General features: G+C 39.4%; 1 protein-coding gene across 1 annotated transcript; it reads right to left on the bottom strand.

Moving 5' to 3' along the window:
* Nucleotides 1-7,177: 7,177 nt before the first annotated feature.
* On the bottom strand, nucleotides 7,178-19,076 carry LOC140236554 (uncharacterized). The gene is made up of 7 exons (XM_072316479.1): nucleotides 18,893-19,076; nucleotides 12,568-13,611; nucleotides 11,386-11,512; nucleotides 9,882-10,046; nucleotides 8,968-9,116; nucleotides 8,057-8,148; nucleotides 7,178-7,746 (listed from the first exon to the last, which is right to left on the bottom strand). The coding sequence occupies exons 1-7, from the start codon at nucleotides 19,074-19,076 to the stop codon at nucleotides 7,501-7,503; spliced, it is 2,007 nt and encodes a 668-aa protein (XP_072172580.1). The 3' UTR covers nucleotides 7,178-7,500.
* Between the last annotated feature and the right edge of the window lie 2,208 nt (nucleotides 19,077-21,284).

Here is a 21,284-nt window from a genome sequence, read left to right as displayed (position 1 = left end):
AATAATTAGATTAAGGGAAGAATTGAGTTTGAGTATTCAGGGTAAACGATTGTTATGGGATTTTATGAAAATGAAAATGAGGGGATATATTATAAGTTATTCTAAAGATAAAGCAAAATTGAGAAGAAGTAGAATAGAGGAGTTAGAAAGAAATATTGAGGAATTAGAGAACCAGATATTAGTTTCATCCAGCAATGCGGTAGTAGATGATATAGAGGAGAAGAAATCGGAGTTACGAAAAATATATGAGTATTCTCGACAAGGTTTGAGAGTTCGGTCTAGGGCTGAATGGTTTGAAGAAGGAGAAACAAAAACACAGTATTTTGAACAATTGTTGAAATCTAATAAAAAGAAAAGTGTTATTAAGGAAATATATGATAATAAAGAACAGTTGATAAAGGATGTAAATGGAATAATGAAAGTAATTAGGTTATTTTATGAAAAGTTGTATTCTAATAATGATGAAAATATCTATGATATAAATTGTGTATTTTTTGATGATATTCCGAAATTAAGTGAAGAGAGTAGAGAAAGTTGTGAAGGGAAAGTTAATATAAATGAATGTTTTATGGTTTTAAAAGAAATGAAAGGTAATAAAGCTCCCGGAAACGATGGTTTCACAGTGGAGTTTTATCTCACTTTCTGGTCGGTTCTGGGGCAAATGATGGTAGATGCTCTGAATGAGGCATATGATGAAGGGGCTTTATCAATATCAGAAAAGCAAGGTGTTATTACTTTATTAGAAAAAGAAAATAGGGATGTACTATACATCAAAAATTATAGACCAATTACACTTTTGAATGTAGATTATAAGATATTATCTCAGGTCTTATCAAATAGAATTAAAGAAGTTTTGGGAGAGATTATTCATTTTGATCAAGTTGGGTACATAAAGAATAGGAATATAGGAGAAGCGGTAAGATTAGTAGATGATATGTTATTTCATTCTTTGCACTATACAAGTGGGTTTTTGGTCACAGTGGATTTCGAAAAAGCGTTTGATTCAGTTGCACATGAATTTTTATTTCGGGTCTTACATAGGTTTGGTTTCGGTGAATCGTTTTGTTCCTGGGTTAAGGTGCTTTATAAGGATATTAGCAGTTGTGTTATGAATGGAGGGCACTCTACTGGTTATTTCAAAATCAAGAGAGGGGTTAGGCAAGGTGATCCCCTGTCTCCGTATTTGTTTTTATTAGTAATTGAAACACTGGCACAAGTAGTAAGGAAAGATAACACTGTAAAAGGAATATGTTTTGGGGGAAATGAAATAAAGCAAATTTTATATGCGGATGATATTTCGTTGTTTATAAAGGACATAAAATCTTTAAATAGGTTACAGTATATTTTTGATGAATTCGGGAAAATAAGCGGTTTAATTGTAAATAAAGAAAAATTTAATTTTTTGTGGATGGGTAAGGATACAGAGAAACCTGTATTATCTGTATCTGGAAAATATGTTGATGCAGTTAAAATTTTGGGGGTGAATTTTGTAAGAGATGTGAGGGGGATGAATGAGATCAATTTTAAAGAAATATTGAGTAGAATAAAAAAGTTGTTAGGATGGTGGAAACAGCGTGATTTAACACTCATGGGAAAAATTCATTTGTTGAAAACTTATGCATTATCAAGGTTAAATTATGTTTCATCACTCATAGTTGTTCCTCAATGGATATTTCCTGAATTGGATAAGATGATTTTTGAATTTTTGTGGAATGGTAAAGACCGGGTAAAAAGGAATATTATGTATCAAGATTATGTTAATGGGGGACTGCGAATGATAAATTTTAAGTTGTTTGTCAAAACGCAACGTATTATGTGGCTGAAACGTTTATTGTATGGTGAGAAGAAATCTGGGTGGAAAATGTATTTTGATTTTAGTTTTCGATCAGTAGGAGGAAGGTTCTTATTTTAATGTGACTATGAATGGTCTAGATTGACATTGACAAATCCAGTTCCACCTTTTTATTTAGAAATGGTTAAGGTATGGCAGGAAATGGATAAATGTAGGAATTTTGAAGATGAAGTGATGAATCCAGTTATATTTAATAATAGAAAAGTATGTATAAAAGGGAAGAGTATTTTTGATTGTGATTTATATGAAAAAGGTGTTTATAATGTACATCATATTTTACAAGGAGGTTTTATTAAACCCGTTGGGTATTTTCGAAATTTAGGTATTATGGGAAATGGTATATTTAAGATAAATGATATTTATAATGTTCTTCCAGAAAAGTGGAAAGAGTCCGCAGGGAGTGTAAAGTTTCAGCAAATTGATGTATTAAATTATGATATACAGGTGAAGATTTTTGGTAAGATATTAGAATTTCAAAATATTAAATCAAAAATAGTGTATGAGTATTTTGTTACAGCTTTACAAGAATTGTATACTCTGGAAATAAGATATGGTGAAGTGAAGTATGATTGCAGTGATAAGGAAATTAGAAATTTATTTCTTAGACCTAGAAGCACGACTTTACTTAGTAAACATAGGGAATTTCAGTTTAAGTTGTTACACGGGGTGATATATACAAGGGAACATTTGTTTAAGTTTGGTTTTGTGAATGATAATCTTTGTTCTTTTTGTCAATTGGAAAGGGAAACTTATTCACATATATTTTTTGATTGTGTGAAAGTAAAGCCGATATGGCAGTTTCTTATTGAGTTTTATGATTTAGTTGAGTTAGAAGAATTAGAATGGAGAGATATTTTTTTAGGTTTACGAGGTAGTTCAAATCGAATCAAATGCGTGAATGCCTTGATAATTTTGATGAAAATTGTAATATTTCGGTCAAGAGAACAAAATAAGTTACCTAAGAGGGAAAAGATAAAGAAATTTGTTCTGGATTTTATAGAGGAGGAAAAGAACGTTGCGGTTAAAGCAGGTAAGCTCGGTTTTCATTTGCAAAAATGGGAGCAGTTGAAACTTTCATAGAGTCAGATGTATGGTCAGTTTAGGTTTTAGCCGTATTAATGTTTAGGAATTGGTATATGTATCAGCATTATGCTGGTCACTTTTTTTTTCCCCATGTAAAATGTTTAGTTAGCTTCGGTTTTAATTTGGTGTGTGTTTAACTGTCAAAGAAACAGGTAACCAAGATACCACAAGTATGTAGTGTGATTTGGCGTGCAAATGTTGGTGTTTGTGAGTGCGCACTGGTGGGTATGTTGTTGTTGTTTTGGTTGATGTCTAGTGCATATATGGGTGTGTGTGTGTGTTGAGGGAAGGCTACGGGGGGGGGGGGTATGTTAGTGGGGAAATAGGTGGGGATGGTTAGGGTTATAGGTAGATGTAGTTAGGTTAGAGTAGAGTAATGGTTAGCGGGGAAATAGGTGGGGATGGTTAGGGTTAGGTAGATGTAGTTAGGCAATGGTAGAATAATGGTTAAGGGGTCAGGCAGGAATATGGTTTGTTTTGATGATATACACATATGGTTATTTTGTGCTTGTACGGGGGGGGGGGAGGGGTGGTTGATAGGTTAGATGGAAAAAAAATGATGAGTTTTGTTCGGTTAAGTAAAGAATGCTTTTTTTTTATATGGTTTAGGAACTGCTGTATTCTCAAAAGAGTGTAAGAGAATTTATATAATGAAGTGGATATTGAGCAATCTGATCAAGTTGATCAAGATTTTTTTCCCTTTAAGAGTTATACTTTATCTGATATATTTATGTATATAGTGCGTGCTCTGCCAAAAAAAAAGAAAAAGAAAAAAAAAAGAAGTTAAGTGAAAAAGTGATTGAGTAGCACACATTTCTTAGTCGGTGTGTGAGTGATAAGGCACATTCGGATTGGCTTGATTAGGCTGATCAAAATAGCTTTTTCTGAGAATTATGTAGATTTTTATGTCATTTCCCTTATAAAAACAGGGTATGATTTGGTAAAAAGAATCAAATATATTGTACTGTATGTTTGAAAAATGATTTAGCAGCACAAGAAAGAAGAATACAGCTGCTTTCTTCTTTTGTTGGTGGATGTATTAATTTTATTGTTAATATGGATTTCACATTGAATGAAACTCAAATAAAAGAATATTATAAAAAAAAAGTGTGTGTGTGTGTGTGTGTGTGTGTGTGTGTGTGTGTGTGTGCTAGCAAAGTTATATGGCAGTTGTAAACCTTGGTTTGGCCATAGTAGACGATTCTTACTCTCTCCGAGTGTGTCCTCCTTGTTATCTTGTAACCAAGTACTCTATGGCCATATAGTATCTATCCTATACAGTTTAATAAGGTCAAATGAAATTGACGTGCACGCAGGGGGAGGGGGTGCAATTATCTGCATGCCAACAGTTAAATTCTATCACATTCCTGATATTGCTTACAACATTGTGGTGTTGACACTTGACAGATTTCGAACTTTGGGGCATATGCTAGGATTACTTTAATAATTAAAAAAAATGTTTTTACATGTGAGAGATATAGTCATCTTGTGAAAGGTGAAATTTCATAAAACAAAGACGAAAACAGAAACATTTTGAGTGGTATGGTTAAAAGAGTCCATGTTCAAATGCATACACACTAAGCCAATTTTCTCCTACTGAACAATAACAAACCTATCCGTTTTTGCATCTACATTCTCTTTGTACATTACTCCGAATAAAGTACAGAGGAAGCATGAGAACGGGTAACAGTCTGTCTCCATTTCCGCTCAAATTAAGCGTCAAAGCGTAAACCGCATCAGTCTAGTGTGAGCGAAGTCCGTTCTTTACTCATTCACGTGTGCGGAAAAAGTAGCAGAGTCAGTGTTATGACCACCACTGAATCGTCGCTTGTGAGCAAATAGAGTGAGTGTATTTACAGTACCTTTTTTTTTCGTATGTTTTCTCGTTGACATGCAAGCAAAGTTCGGCAGGTTCATACGCTATGAAATTCACATTGACTGAAATTACCGCGCGAAATTGATCGTGGGCACAAATTTCTCGGGAAGTTATATGCTTATGAAAACGTTTGAACATTCCCTCGAAGATGGGCATGTAAAGAATTAAATGACAAGATAATGGAAACCATGGAGTTGTGCACATTGAAAACGCCACTTGGAGGCCTTTCTCTCTCTCTCTCTCTCTCTCTCTCTGTGTGTGTATGTGTGTGTGTGTGTGTGTGTGTGTGTGTGTGTGTGTGTGTGTGTGTGTGTGTGTTTTGTGTATATAGAAATGACTCCAACTTGTTTCATGGCCTACGCTGAAACTACGTCTAGATATCTATGGCGGGTGACTATACGACCTTCCAGCTCGATGATTGCAAGTCAAAGTTCTGTGTTTACATTGAAAGAAAGAAATAAAATTCTCTTTTTTTATGTTAAAATAAAAGAAATTAAAAGAAAAATAAAAGGGAGCGCATGCGCCCCCTTTCCTTTTTTTTTTTATTTTGCGCCCTCTCCCTTTCAGAATTCCTGGATCCGCCCCTGGGTATCTCTAGACAGACAAAAATAAGACATATTTTAAATGATTCGTCAGCACTTTGACTCTAAAGTACATCGGCAGACAATTTTCCGATAGGGGGAAAATAACCTGCACCACAACACTACAGGTTCTCGTACCATGTCTGACACTATCAATGAATAAATTTCGGCAGTCGCGTCATGTTTGTACAATGTATTTCATTTCTGAAGCTCTTATCTGGTCTCAAAGTACCTCAAAACAACCAGTGTCGAGACGGTTCTCTATAGGTTGTCAATGTGATCTTCAAGGTTTAATTCAGGAAATTGTAATTGAAGGCTGGTATATAGTAATGACCGTCATGTTATCTGTTTCTCACTGAAAGTGCGAGACGAAACAACTTTGGCGCTTGTACTATAAAACACACAAACAATATGTTGTACGATAAACTTTGTTTGCGAAGGCCTAATAGTGGGGGTTTGCCCAAGGAGTCACGTGTCTCTTATACGTAAACCCTGTGCAACATATTTATACTTAATCGAGATTATATCCATGATTCGATTTTACCAGCGTATAAAGTCGACTATAACAGGGATATTTCTGTGATCGGGCGATATAACGTGACTCAACTCTTTTGACTTAACATCTTCACCTCTCATCAGGATGAAAAAAATCCGTGACATTCACTTTCACGCCGTCATTGACTTATGAAGGTCCATGTTTATAACACTTACATATAAGATACATAATAATTAACACCAACACTAAGATTATATATAACTGATCAATCACAATGGCAATTTCATTGATGATTCAATGTCAATTTATTTCCATATTTCACAACGAAAAAAAAAACACACACACCCTAGATATAACAAAATAGAATGATGTATGACATCAAATTTGGATGCACAACAAAATACAACGTAGTACTGACAAAACATAGAACCTGGTATAGCAGTCATGATTAAAATAATCTGATGATAATAATCCGATTACAAAGCAATGGCTATAAAGACAGAAAGTATTAGGACAATGATAATTGTAGGTCATTACATGACACATCAACTCAGTAGCATTCTTTAGTGAAGAGCCCCAGATGGGTTTACGCTCCACGAGCAATTCAACGTTAGCGCGATCTCTCCTATAGCTGGCGCCCTTTGAGAGTATGTTATCAATTAACTTGAAGCCACCTCACAGGGGTCATAATTATGCAAGCAAGATTTATCATTTTACCTTTGGGGCCCAGTGTTTATACATACAGTACACTTGTAATATAAACTACAATAATATAGTTCGGGATGCACAAAGAAGGACTGGAATCACCGCGGTATGGTCCTTATTAACATCCAAGGGTAATTTTCCTACAGAAATGATCAGCATGTATATCCATCAGATGGCAACTTTGAATAAATAATTACAAAGAAAATGGATCTTATAAGGTAAGAGATTTTATTCTCTTTTAAAATACATTGGTAGATACCAGCGATCATGAATGGTAAAACTCTTGATAAAAAGATATATCTCCAGACCTCGAAATGTGGCCTCCTGTGATGGGTTAATTGCTCGTACCCCGTGCGAACCACACCTTACCTTCTGACTACCCCTGCATAACCTATTCCAAAGAATGATTCCTGCAAACTTTCATAAAGTTTTCTGAAATAAGATAACTGAAATCAGGTAAAGTAAAAAAACAAAAACAAAAACAAACAAACAACAACAAAAAAAAAAAACCAAAAAAAAAAAAACCAAAAAAAAAAAAAAAAAAACGATTCATCAAAAGGAATCGCAATAACACGCTCTTAAAGACTGGCTTAGTAGATACTGATTTCGAAGTTTAGCCGAGGGTAGCGTTAATAAAAGCAGTAAAAAAGCGGCGGTGGTGGTGGTTAAAGTTGGAGAAGAACAAAAGAGAGCTGATCACTGCAACCAATATGTCCCTATCATGGCTGATATATGTTTTTGAGTATATCGCATCTCTCTGCTCGGTCATCTCCTTCGATCGTTAGATGGACGACTTCTAATGGAAGAATTTCCCATTAGAAGTCGTGTTCTTTGTCGAGCCAATTGAAGGTAATCCAATCTAACAGTGAGTCATATTTATCTAATGTCTTACTGAAGTACATCTCCGCTAGATCTCGGCCATCTTCACTTCTCTCTCGGCGAGAAAACGAATCCACTGAGTTCGGTCTAATTTCTTCGGGGATTTCACTTGAACCGCGCATGCTTCCGAATTCGCCAGAATGTAAGAGCGCAGGGCGGAGAAAGAGCCCGGATGGACGAAGACCAGCCTCAGCTGCGCTATTCCGTTGCGCTTCCGCTGATAGTCGTAGCCTGCCGCCACTTGGCGTAACTTGGCGTCGAGACTGGCTGTTATCTGCATTAACACACATCGGACAAATAAGAACAAAGATATTTTTGTTGTCTGAAACATAACGATACTGTATTTGAATTTAAAGGTAATTTCGGTGTCGATCGCTATTCAGTCAAACAGAGATAATTGCTGATAATATTACAACTGGGCTACATAGCGCGAGATAACAAATTCATGTTCCCTACGTACTTTACAATTATCCATTCAAAACGTACATTCGTATTGTAGGCCTATACTATGTTACCTCTCTTTCGGGAGAGTTAGAAAAAAAAAATCCGTCTCAAAGCTACAAACGCGTACATTACTCTCGTACCTTCTCCAATTTATTGTCGATCAAACTGTTGTCCCTTGCGTCTACTTCCGCGAAGATGACGTAATAGGCATCTTGCCCTAGTTTGGTCGGATCTGTGCATGATTATGATTTACATGAATAAACACAATCATACAACTGTAAAATGAGTGAAAGATGCAATACGCCATGTATAAGCCGTACCATATCTTGCTGGCGAATCAATGGGATCGGAGCATACTGCAGTTTCTGTAAATGGACCATAAGACCGTTTTACCATCCAGTCCCCAACGCTTCGAATAGATACCATTCATGTTTGCATCTGACGAAGATTTTGCAATGCTGGGATCGAAAGCTCACAACAAGTCTCCTTTGACTCAATAATCATGTTGATCTCAAGTTGATGATATCGCTCTCCATTACACCTTATTACAGAAGGACAGGAGGACCTCATTATGTTGCAATAAAACAGCAGAGCATTATGTACGTGGCGGATATTACAACGAACATAAGTATTCATTGAAACCTTGAAAAGTGGTCAATCTAATTATTATTTTTCATCGCTGTATACTATTAACACTTGAGTGGAAACTATTTATAACGATTTGATATATTTCCAGTGAAATTCATGTATTTCTGCAAACATAAAAACAGTACTTTTATGTCTATACTTCTACCGTTGTTCATAATGCGCGATGAACATATTTATCGACAGAATTCATTGCCATGATAAACTTAGAAATTAAGACGTTGCAGTCACATTTCATCATATCACAATCTTGCACTGTGTAGGGTACTTTTATATCATAACCGTGTCTTACAGTAAATGTAAGTATTATTCGAGAAATAGAAACGTATCAAAGTAAAATATTTTTAAAAAGGAAAAGAAACTCATGCAAACAGCGAATAAACTACAATTTGATCAACGCGTTCACCTGTGGCTTCTTCGAAAAGGACGCTTTCTACACATGCGTAGTCGACAAGAGCAGCACTCGGAAAGTCATCAGAAAACGTTTCCATGACAACTGTGCGTACGCTGACTTCTGGAGTTTTCTCTCCTTTCAAGTTGAGAAACTCTCCGGATCTGAGTTAGCGAAGGTAACGATAATGAAAGTTGACAAAACAACGATAAGGATTAAGATAAATCAGCGCCATCGGAGCCATCGAAGAAAGAGACATGAAAACTACTGATTTATATCAAATTCCTTTGAGAAATTGCAGACAGAAAGGGATTCGTATTATAATCATATTTACTAAACTGCGTTTATCTTATAGTGTCGACCTTCATCTCATTTTTTTTTTTTTACTTCTGTTAAACAACAGTTTTTATAGCCACACTGTACTCCAATATCGAATCAAGTTATCTGAACATAATCAGCAAAAAATGTACCATCGCATGGTACATTATCATGGTGCCATACGATGATAGTACATGTAACATATACTAAATCATACATGTCACATGGTTTATCCTGTGTCATATCACTATCTTTGCTGATATTGATGCGCATGAACAAAGTGACTTCCAACGCACAACTCGCTCAGAATTCAGTACGTTGCAGCGTAAATACTACGTCTCAGATGCTAACAGTGTATTCTACCCATACTCATCATAAAACAACATAATTAGAAGTCTACACATCACAGGGGCGGATCCAGGAATTCTGTAAAGGGGGGGGGGGGGCAACTAATATTTCTGGTGCCACTTCCGGGTTTCATTTCATTTTTTTCTTTTTATTTCTTTTGTTTTTAACGACAAATAAAGTGGGTGCGCCGGTTGCGCCCCCCCCCCCCCGGTTCCGCCACTGCTTTAGAAGAAATTCGTTTCACTGATTGTCTACCACTATACCTGTATTGGAAGTCGACGATTGGACATGTTCCGTAGAACCCTGTCACCTTCACGACGTCGCCGATACGGTACCGATAGAGGGCGTCCATACTCGTGATGACGACTTCGTATGTTTCCCCGACTTCCACCTCCTCCGCCAGCAAGGTGTCCGGTTGATCCTCGTCACTTAGGTCAAGAAGTTACGTCGTTCAGGGCAATAAAATACAACAACAGCAACAACAAAAGGTACATGGGTACTCATGGATGTTTTTGTCTCTCGGTTTCACACCATGATTTATGTGAAAATGATTATCGAACAATAATTGCAAAGGCGATTGTTTGAATTAATCAAAATTTGATTAATTTAAACATTGTCAATGCTTGTATCGAGTTGTTTTTATTGCAACTGTTTGACAAATTGCCCTCCATCAATACAAGGCAATTTGTCAATCAGTTGCAATAAAAACTGCTCGACGCAAGAATTTTCCCAATTTGAATAAATTTGCAGTACCCGCTGCATACTATAAGGACAAAACCAGCACTGTGGCTGTCGGACGGAAGCCCGGTGGTTTAGTGGATAAGACGCCTGTCCGGTAATCAGGAGGTCGATCGTTGGTTCGGATCCAGCCCAAGTATGTATGCCCACTACTTTCTTATGATGGCTACTGCAAACACTGCTTAATTCGGTGCTTAGTTACGTCGATGTAGTAAAATTTGTCAATCACCTGGTTTTCATGATGCATTTGGATTATGGTCAAAGGGGTTCATTGATTGAAGCACAAAATCACCAATGTCGGTAATCTCGGCGTGTATCACCGCCAAACAAGAAAAATGGGAAAGAGAGGAGGTTTGCAGAGCTTCAGTACCTAAATTCAATCAAAACCATCATCTCAAAATGACTTCGACATTTTACGTATAATGAAGCTGCCGACAGTAATAACACAGCTGGTGACGATAATGATGTCACTTCTATCAAAATTGAACTACCACATCTTCTACTTCTACCTACGTCAATAACAACTACAGTCTGTATTATGATAGTAAGTATATGTAATGATAATAACAATGATGAAATAATAATAGCAGTGTTAATAGTATCAAATTGTCTTAGTCATGAAGGGAAGCCTCTGTACGCTGTTGGAGCCATGCTCTTTGTTGGGTCCTGCATGCCAACCTGACTACACCAGGATTGTCAGTTCCCAATCTGTACACCCATTATAAGTATACAAATGACATAAAGCATTTCATTTGGGTAGAAGCACAACGGGAATGATTCGGGGCCAGGATCGTCTAAGTTAGTTGCATGTACATTTTATTACATACAGCAATCATGCACAATTTGCCTTAGATTCCCTTCTGCTGATGTTAGAATATCGTTAGGACCGCGTACTAGTGATATTTCAATGCAAAAAAAAAAAAAATAGATTGGTTTCGGGCTGCAATTCCACATAGTAAATTTTGACAATCGGAGAAACAAAAACAGATATCTACTGAATCTACTAAAGGATTTTAAAATCAGGCGTACCAATGATCAACGGGTATGAACTCGTAGAACATGTTGCCTGCGTCGAGCACGTATTGATGATCATCGCCGTAGAGGGTGCCAAGCACGCCTTCCGTCGACGTATACATCGTGGAAACAATAGGTATACCTGAGAAAGAAAGAATTAGGGTGGGAAGAGGGAAAATAATTCAAGTGACTGACATATAGAAATTCTTCATTTTAAAGGGTGTGTACAGTTTTGGTCGAGGTGAGGATTTAGCTTTTAACATTTTGCGAGATATTCAGGAACCACTCTATGAGATGTCAAAGAGACTGCGATTCTAAGGGGTATCAAAAGTTTATTTGATGAAAATCGGTTTTGAAATGGCCGAGTTATCCAAAAACGAGGTGAAACAAAGAGATCCTAATAAAGTTGTGGCCTGTAGTCTTTTATTATTATCACTTTTTTGGATATCTCAGCCATTTGAAAACAAATTTTCAACAAATTAGTTGAATCCTTCTTAAAATTACATGCTCTTTCATAAGAGGTTTCTCAGTATCTCACTCAGGAATGTTCAAAATATGAATGCCCACCTAAACCAGTACTGTACAGTCCCTTTAAGCTGTTTATGAGCGTGAATTCTATTAAATTCAACGAGGTCAAAAGCTGGAATGCTTTCATGCAACACTCGTTACGACAGCGACTGTAAAGGTGATTACTATTGACACTCGAGTATACCTTAAAATATGTCAAACACTTCAGTACACATTGATCAGTCACATGGTATGGGTTGGTTCAACATCAGATTAAAGGGACAGGCTTATATATTTCTACCCTCCACGTCCTCCCCTTTCAAAGTGGAGTAAAATTCGTCGTGGATGAAAAATAGCAATAACGAACTAAAACAAATAACACAGGGGCGGTTGATGCCAAAAGATCTCTCATTTTTTTTTCCCTTACGATCGATCACTCTTCTAAAACGCAATGCTTCAAACATAACCACATTAGTCCCCTTTCTAGATGATAAATTCATGTCCAAATCACACAACAGAATAATAATAATAATAAAAAAAACCCCAGACAAATAAAATCTTGGGGGATGCATTTAGGCGTGACTGACTGCATGTAATCACATGCACGTTATCTTGTCTCAGATTATGTGAAACAAAAGTGCTGCTTAGGTTCGACAGTCAATAGGAATCATGGCCCAAGTCTAGTTCTACCTTGTGTGTACGTCTTTTCTAGCCGCCTGGCGTACACAGATGCCGCACCAGAAGATATGCCATACATGCAAAACATGTGAGGCCAGATGCGCTTCGCAATCCCCACGAAGCCTTTCCGGAATTCCTCCTCCAGCTCTTCGGCTCTCTTCGGCTCTGGTCGCAGCTCAGCCTCTAGCGCGGACTTGATGTCGTCGGGAAGTCGTCCAGCGTGATCACTGATCCGACCAGTGCGGAGATCTTCGACGTACAACGGCCAGTGCTCTTCGAGCAGGGAAAAGAAGCGGTAGATGTTAGCGGAGAAAAAGCCGGAGATACATTTGATTGTCGGGTCGCGGAGGGCAAACAAGAGATGGGCGTACATCGCTTGACGCTCGTCTTTGAGTTTCATCCCAGCCGGAGGAGTACTGAACAGCAGACGACACACGTTATCCGATATCGTCATCATTGAAATTGGGCCCATTGTTGTACCGCCTTCGGAAGTCTTCGGCTCGGAATGCACGTAAAGAAGGCATATCGTTTGCAAACTTTTTCTTTCGCGCGCGTATCGCTTGCTCACGAGATGCGTCACCAGGGCGCCGATTTTAAAGAGAAACACTAGCTGTCTCTCTTTTGTGACGGGGATGAGCTTCTGGTTCCCGGTGGTTCCTGACGTAAGGCTTATCCTACTCAGCTTTCCCACAACCAGCACATTCTCTTCTCCGCGCGCCACGCGCTCCACGTAATTCGCGTACTGCGCGTATTTCGTGAGTGGATGCTGCAGACGAAAATCTGCCACTGACTTCATAGCGATAAAACGATGATCTTCTCCGTAGCTCGTCTTTGCTGTTTTCGACAAGAGTTTCATGAGGAAAGTTTCCTGCGTTTTCTGAAATTTCTCGGAATCGTATTTTCTCCGGCGGGCGTAGTAGGCTCCCACGACTTCATAAAGGCTGTTGGACAGGTACAGTTTGACGAGAAGCCTTGTATTTGCGTACGGAGTGGCGGTAAGGCGAGAAATATCCAGAAAGATAGCCGCCAGCACAGCTAACCAGACGACCAATATTCCTACATGATACAGGGGTAAATTTAAAATGACTGTTACTGGCTGTTTCTGAGATATGCTCATGTATCTTAGATATGTACAAATCTAAGAACTTAATCGTTTTGAGCTCTACAGTTTGTTTCCTACCAATTGGTTTCCCCTGCGATGATATTTGCAATATGAACACCATAATATGAAGAGCTTCGTGGCAAATTGGGCTAAGCGCCATTTTTAAACATTACAAAGTAAGTCCATCAAGTAAGGGCAAAATAAGATATTTCCAAAGATAATTCACTTGAAGCATAACAGGGAATATTCTTGAGATTATGATTAAAATTATATCTTATTATACTTTTTTTAAAAATTTGTTAGCAGCTTTCATCGCAAATACCTCAACTTAAGAAGAATGGAGTCAGCTCGTTTTGAGATATAACTCTTCATATTCCCCTTCCTAACCCGAAATATACAAGCACACGTTCAGGCAGAAACGCACGCTCGCACACACACACACACACACACATACACACTCATAATACAACGGGGGAGACATAGGTAAATAGAATAGCTAAAACGGTGTGACCATTGATTGCGATCGTCAATACAAACCTTTAGTTTGTTGTTTTATCGTTTTTTACTTGAAAATGCAAATTGAGAAAACAAGAACACTGAAGTCTCAACCCTACATCAGCTGAAGGCAGAGTTCAGACGTACAACCCTATAATTAATAGTTTGGAATGACGTGGGGCCTAAAGGTTATTAGACAAAGTGGCTGTTTTTATTTCTTGCAAGCATTTCATAGCTTTTAGAGAATTTATTCACAGACAGCTCACATGAACAGTAGAAACATTATGAACCATGTATAGCTGCACTGACATAACTCATTATTTTGTTCGATGTTATGCCGGCAGCTCCCATTTGAGTTCCTAAAATGCATTCATCATCGTCACAGAAATTATATACCCCAGCTCAAATATCTGCTTCTATCATAGTATCCTCTGGGGATTTGTTTTTATCACATCCCCAAGACCCCGGAATGCAATGTTCCTTCGTAAGAAATTGAAAAGGGGATGCATCAACTACTGTATATTTTTAGAGCCCACACAACTCAACGCCAACTTACAAGACTTACGGAGTTTAGCCTGGCCCTGTACACCGTTTCGCAATCTCCGTATATCCCCCTCCCCAGGTTACGATTTCCCCTACAGATACTGTATTTGCTTCAGATTTCCTTCGAGTTAACTATGGCACACACAAAGAAATCATCGCGTTCTAGATGTAAAGGGAGATGTTGAGGTATGAGAGTGCACGGAGGCTTGGTTGTTTGTGTTTTAAGTTTTGTTTGTATAATTTATGTTTTTGTGTTTGTAATTTAAACCAATATAATGCGTAAATATATTAGAGTAAACCAAAGTACTTGATTTATATGCGCGTGTCAGGATTTGATTTGTATTGGGTAATTATGATAACAATAACAATAGTAATAATAAAAATACACAAATGTATATTCATGTATCACAATTATGCATCAATGTATGTCTGTACATACTATGATGTACTACGTAGGGCCTGTTAAATATAGGCCTACATTGAGTACCCATGACCATTTTGACAGAGTGCATCGATATCTGCATGCGACCTCTATAAATCTCACTTGCATACTCTTATATCATCATTTTGATTGCGATATTTTTTTTATAGATACTACTCACCCCAACAGAGCATTGGAAACAGGGGCAGCTCCCCTGTCCATATTGCACGACGTAAAATCGCCAGTAACAACAATACGCATGACACTCCAATTACTCGTAGCTTACTTTGAGGCCTCATCGTGTGTGTGTGTCACTATATCATACTCTAATGCGGAACAGTGTATTCGTACTCATGAGCATAACTCAACGTCCAATTTTTAACGAGAGGCTGCGATGTATAAGTTGTGAAGTGTCAACGTGCAAATGCTGTGTTTTAATGTTTATTGGTTTCTAGTAGTGGTTAGGAGTGCGGCATTTGCTGACATCCAAGGAGGAACCAAAATTGAGAACGACACTTTCCAAAGTGACCTTAATAAAGGTCAAAGTTGACTCACGACAAGAAGCAGACACTGTTCACACTCATGTGCACAAGTCTTCCTGACACTCGGCAACATCAAAATGATAATGTGTCCTCACAAATATTGCACTGTTGCAGTCGTTTAAGTAAAGCACAGTCACGTGCACGTAATTAAACCCGACGGAGGTTCCGCTGGCTCGTCGCTCCAAAAACACAGTCAGAGTTAAGAGTGTGACGTATGGACTCAACATTGATGATAATACTGGTATCATCCTCGACTTACGCTGTCAGTTGATTTTTGCGATCCTTACTCTATTTCCGACAATCACGAGCTGTGACATCGTATGCCTTTGACAAAAAGTAGGCCGTGATGCACCGAACATGTCGTGAGATCCATCTGTATAGCTGTCGCGGTAGAGTCTTTCATATCAGCATTGCGATCTATATATGAAAATACATGTATATGTGTAATGTGGGCAGGTGGCCTGGACAGCTGTGCCAGGCTACACACATCCTTACGGAGACAGAACTAATTATCTGCACAGGGATCGATGCAATGGTCGAGTATACAGAAGTAGGTTACATGCCTTTGTGAAAATGATGTTCACGATCGTCTGTCGAAGCGAGTATATTCCTACCGAGTTCGTAGCCTCAGTGACTTTGCCTATATTTATCTGAACCCGACTAATAACCCAGTTCGCCGGGAGGACACAAAGAGGTTACCTTTTGACCTCCGTAAACAACGTCAAAAATGCTTCGCCTCCGCATTCGGAAACACCAACCATGGAGCTACAACGCACCAACTATGCGGCATCAATATAACCATTGCCAAGAACACAGACAAACTTAGCGCCTGGTGCATTATGACGAAAATATGGAAATAATTTGGCAGCGATGAGGCAGAAAGCCCCGGCGAATCTGCAGTATAATTATAGTCATAAAGGGAAAACGCATTCACAGTGCACTCATGGAACACAAGAAAACATTGGCATGCTTTTGAAAGGAAAGGTGAACAAATGCCTCGGAACAGAGCTGATATACAATGTACCTCGTCTGCTCGTTAAAAATGTCCAGTCGAAGCGTTATACTGCGGTAAATGCCCTTGGAATTTTGATTGTGTTATCCCATAGTATTCACGTAGACGTTTGATATGCATCATACTGCTGATATGTCACTATTCCATAAACTCAATTTAGGCGCGGTCAGACTGGCAAAAGGTCGAGAAGTTTAACATCGCGAAGACTTCGCGATGTTAAACTTCACAATCTTTTGCCAGTCTGACCCCGCCTATTGAGCACGAGAGACACATGAGAGAGGGGAAGGGGTGGTATAATGGGAGGGAATTGAGATCGCACGAAGTTGTGATCATCAGATATAGAGTCACTTTTTAGGAATGCTTTTTCCCTTCTTCTTAAGCCCTGTGGCATATACAAGTAGTACAGGTACCATTTTTTTTTCTTTATAAAAGAATAATGTCTTTCTTTCCTTAAAGCCCTGTGGCCTACATATCCACGACCTTGCCCGACTATAATGCCTTATACGGCAACATTTTGTGGCGGAGGCAATGTAGAAACATATAGTGGTGTACATAAAAAAAGAGGCATGTAATAATATGCATGTAGAAATCAAGTCATTATCTCCCTCATAAATACAAATACGGGTTCATAAAGAAATAAACGTACACATAATCATTCCTTGTTCTGAGACATGCACTTGACGTACATCACCTTCTGGATGTGACAAATTAATCAAAAAGATTTCACTCACATAGAAGTCTGTGCGACTGACTACATTGATAAAATTCAAACTCACATTCCGCAAAAGATTGACCTCAACGAATTACACACAATATTAAACACAAATCTAAGAAAATAAGCAAAAGTATATTTGATTCATAAAAAAGTTAACTTCACATTGTACAAGGAGCATTTTTTTTTTTGTCAAACACGATACAAAATAGAAGTAAATGTTCATCTAACATCGTACATGTATAAGGTCCCTTTTTGAGAAGAATGAGACTGCGACAGAGCAAGTGGATCAACCCTGTGTCATACATGCACCACAAATTGATGATATTGAATATCAGCAATTTGAAAGGATGACATTTAATTTTACAGCATATAGTTAGTGCATCAATACTGCAGCCGCCATATTGGCTCTATGGTATAAAAGGTGATCATTCAGCAGAAAACTGTCTTCTCCTTTGCAAACCATAATATTAAGGAATACAAAGAAATTGTGGAGTTCGCAAACCATAATATAAAGAAATACAAAGAAGATGTTGGGTCTTTGGAAATTTGTGGAAAGTTTCGGCTGTTTCCCCAGTACAAACTGTTACAATTAAATATATAAGAAATGTCGAGTCTGGGGAAAAGGAAAGTTTTGGGAAGGGTGCTAGTCCCGGAGAGGAGGGAGAAGCACCACACATATATACATGGGATTTTCCATCATGAGCAGCCAGGTGGTAGTGGACAGTCGCTAAGACAAAGTAGAGTGTAGTCTAGTGGTCAGCCTGACGGTCACTTTTGAACAGGCATGAACGTGGCCTAAAGCCATGTAACCGACAACTGATTGGAGGATGGTTTGCATAAATTATCAAGGGGTGGAGCATGTAAATGCTATTATATTCATTATGTTGTTGCTAGGTGTTGCTCCAGTGGTGGTGCTAGACAAAATTTTCCATAGCACCATGTGCTGCACCCTCAGAATCATTATAAATAGAATGATTCTGTTCCTTGAAGTTAGTTGATTCGAGCATTCATGTATTCATCGGTCACTCATTGAGTGGGAGATACCCACTCTCTTATACCGTACCGGAAGACTTGTGAACTTCATCTACAAGACAATAAACGACCATCTTTGTACATACATCACTGTCTGCTTTGGAGTTCTTCAAAGTGTCATCGTGTGGTTGTTGAGCGTGAAAGGTACGCCAGTGTGCTGAGAATGCGGCATTGCTGAAAACCATCCAGTTACATTTGGTGGCAGCGGTGGGATGAACTCCCAGTACCTGAGCAACAATTAAAACCATCAGCTGAGACACTATTTCTGCGCTGTGTGATCCAGAAATATTGCCTGACCCGGGAGACGCCGAGTAGCAACCGTGCTGGTGGTAACAACAGTTGCTAGAAGTAGAACACTGTCTTGGGACTCGAAAACTTTTTGTGTGAGTTCCAACAACGAAAAAGACTGGAAAGCAGAGCCCAACTTCATTATATCAGTCGTCTGCAACGCAATTGTGGCGTCATCAACACCGACGTGGGGCAACGAGGTCCAGCCTGTGGCTTTGCAGACAGACGGGAGATCGAGGAGCTGACTGAGACGACATCGATCGTGCACCGGAGTGAGCAGTCGTCAGGACGGAGTCTGGGACAAGACTACAGCAGGGGACAGCTGGCTGACCCAGGGTGACGGCAGCAACGGTGACTACAACAAGGAGCATCGACAAGGCCAACTGACTGATAAGGGGGAGCGAAAGTCTTATCAGAGGGGTAAGCGAGTTTCTCTTAATTAGTCAACTTCAAGGCAAGGCAGAGAGAGTGGACACACTACTGTGATACATTGTATTACCTTCATATTGTATGTATAGTGAAAAGGTTGCATGTTGATTAGTTAGGAACATGGAGGAAGAGGGTATCCTAAGTCAGGTAAGGATGCAGGAGTTGAGACAAAAGTGTGAAGAGTTGGGGCTGTAACATGAAGGGTTGAATAGGAACCAGTTGATCAAAAACATAGAAGAGGCAAAGGAAGAGCAGGCTTGCCTCTGCCAAGTGCACCAGTCATGAGCACAGATAAGAATACGACGTGTCCAAAACACTGCTGCGCGCACTGAGTCTGATACAATGGAAGAAGCACGCATGCAATTTAAACTTGAAAAGATGCGGATGCAGGTGCGCCTTGCTGAATTAGAAAATGCCAAATTGGAAGTTGAGCGCAAGGGGACCAATGTAGGGTCTTTTGGTTTGGATAGGGGCATCAGAAGGATGCCGATGTACAAAGAGGGAGAAGATGTTGATGTGTTTCTCCGTGCTTTTGAGAAGATGGCGCAATTAAATGAGTGGCCGAGGGAGGTATGGGCACTACAGCTCGCCCCCTTACTGACAGGTAGAGCTTGGGAGGCATACTCAAGACTGTCACTTGAAAGTAGTAGAGTGTACGATGAAGTCAAATTAGCCATCTTGCGTAGGTATGACCTCACACCCGAGGCATATAGGGTCAAGTTCAGGGAACTGAAGGTGGATAGGGACGAGACCTATACTGAGTTTTCTGTAAAGCTGACGGACCTTCTCGGGCGGTGGCTCCATGGGGCGGGGGCTTTAAACGATCTAGACAGACTAAAGGAGGAGATAAAACAAGTGCCTTTTGACCTAAGAGTGTGGCTCCGAGACCATGAGCCAGATACACTGGGTGACATGGCAAGGCTTGCCGATCAGTATGTCATCAGCAGAAAAGGGGCAGGTAAACCACAGGGACACTGGGGAAAAGCAGGCCCTAATCACTCCCCTAAACCAGGTTGGAATTCGGGATCAGGAGGGGGAAAAGGAGAAAGTAAGCCAAACCCTCAACAGAATAAGAAGCAAAATGACAGGGCATTCAGACGCAAAAAATTTATACTAGAACGGTATAGCTATACCAAAATGGTATAGCTATACGATGAATTTATACGTCTGAACGCTGACTAACGAAACGACGTATAACGAAACGACGTATAGCGAAACGACGGTCAGAGCATCGTTTCGAACTAGAACTCGATAACGAATCAGCATTCCATCGTGTGCATTGTGCGTCTGAACGTATGGCGACCATAGAACGGTATAACTGGGCGGGGCTTAATGGGAGCGAGCACGAAAGGTGACCTTGTACCTGTCACTCATGACCATAACAACGTGCGCAGTGAGAAACTGCACATCTATACGACGTTTTTCCGGAATGGTCGAAATTAGCGTCTGAACGGTCTATCGGCTATACGATGATTCTTTATACGTCGTTTCTTTATCGAGTTTTGGTATAAACTGGCTTGCGTCTGAAAAGGGGGTGAGGATAGGGGTAACTACAGAGCAAAGGTGAGGTGTTACACCTGTGATAAGATTGGTCATATCGCAGTAAATTGCCCAAATGCCCACAAATCTGAGCTCCAGGCAGAGAAGAAGGGGAATGACAAATCCAAGGAACACGGTCCCACCTATTTCTGTAGACCTGAGCCCCACCCCAAACTAAGACCATACATTAGTGACGCCAGACTGGGGGACAGACATGTACGTTTGCTGCGTGATTCGGGATGCACTCATTCTCTAGCGAGAAGTGATGTTGTAGATCCTACATTCATTATCCCAGGTGAGATAGTGAAAATGAAGTAGTAAGAAGTAAGAAACAGGTACCGATTGCACGTGTGCATCCCATTAGTGAGCCGGCTCATTAGTGAGCCGTACGGGATCAAGAAATAGATCCGTGTTGGACTGGTAGATGAGATTGAAGTTGATGTTCTGCTTGGGAATGAGGTGCTAGATGAGAATGACCCTGACTTAGACATCCCCGACTATGTGAGTAGAAAAGAGGCAGGCTTAGTGGTGACAAAAAATCAGGCCCGTGAAAAGGAGTTAAAAGAAGAGCAAACTAGAGCAGAAGTGATCAGATCCAAAGTTCAGGTGAG

This window comes from Diadema setosum, chromosome 13 (genome assembly GCF_964275005.1).
Source record: "Diadema setosum chromosome 13, eeDiaSeto1, whole genome shotgun sequence".
Taxonomy (NCBI): Eukaryota; Metazoa; Echinodermata; class Echinoidea; order Diadematoida; family Diadematidae; genus Diadema; species Diadema setosum.
This window is presented reverse-complemented; position numbering and strand designations above follow the sequence as displayed.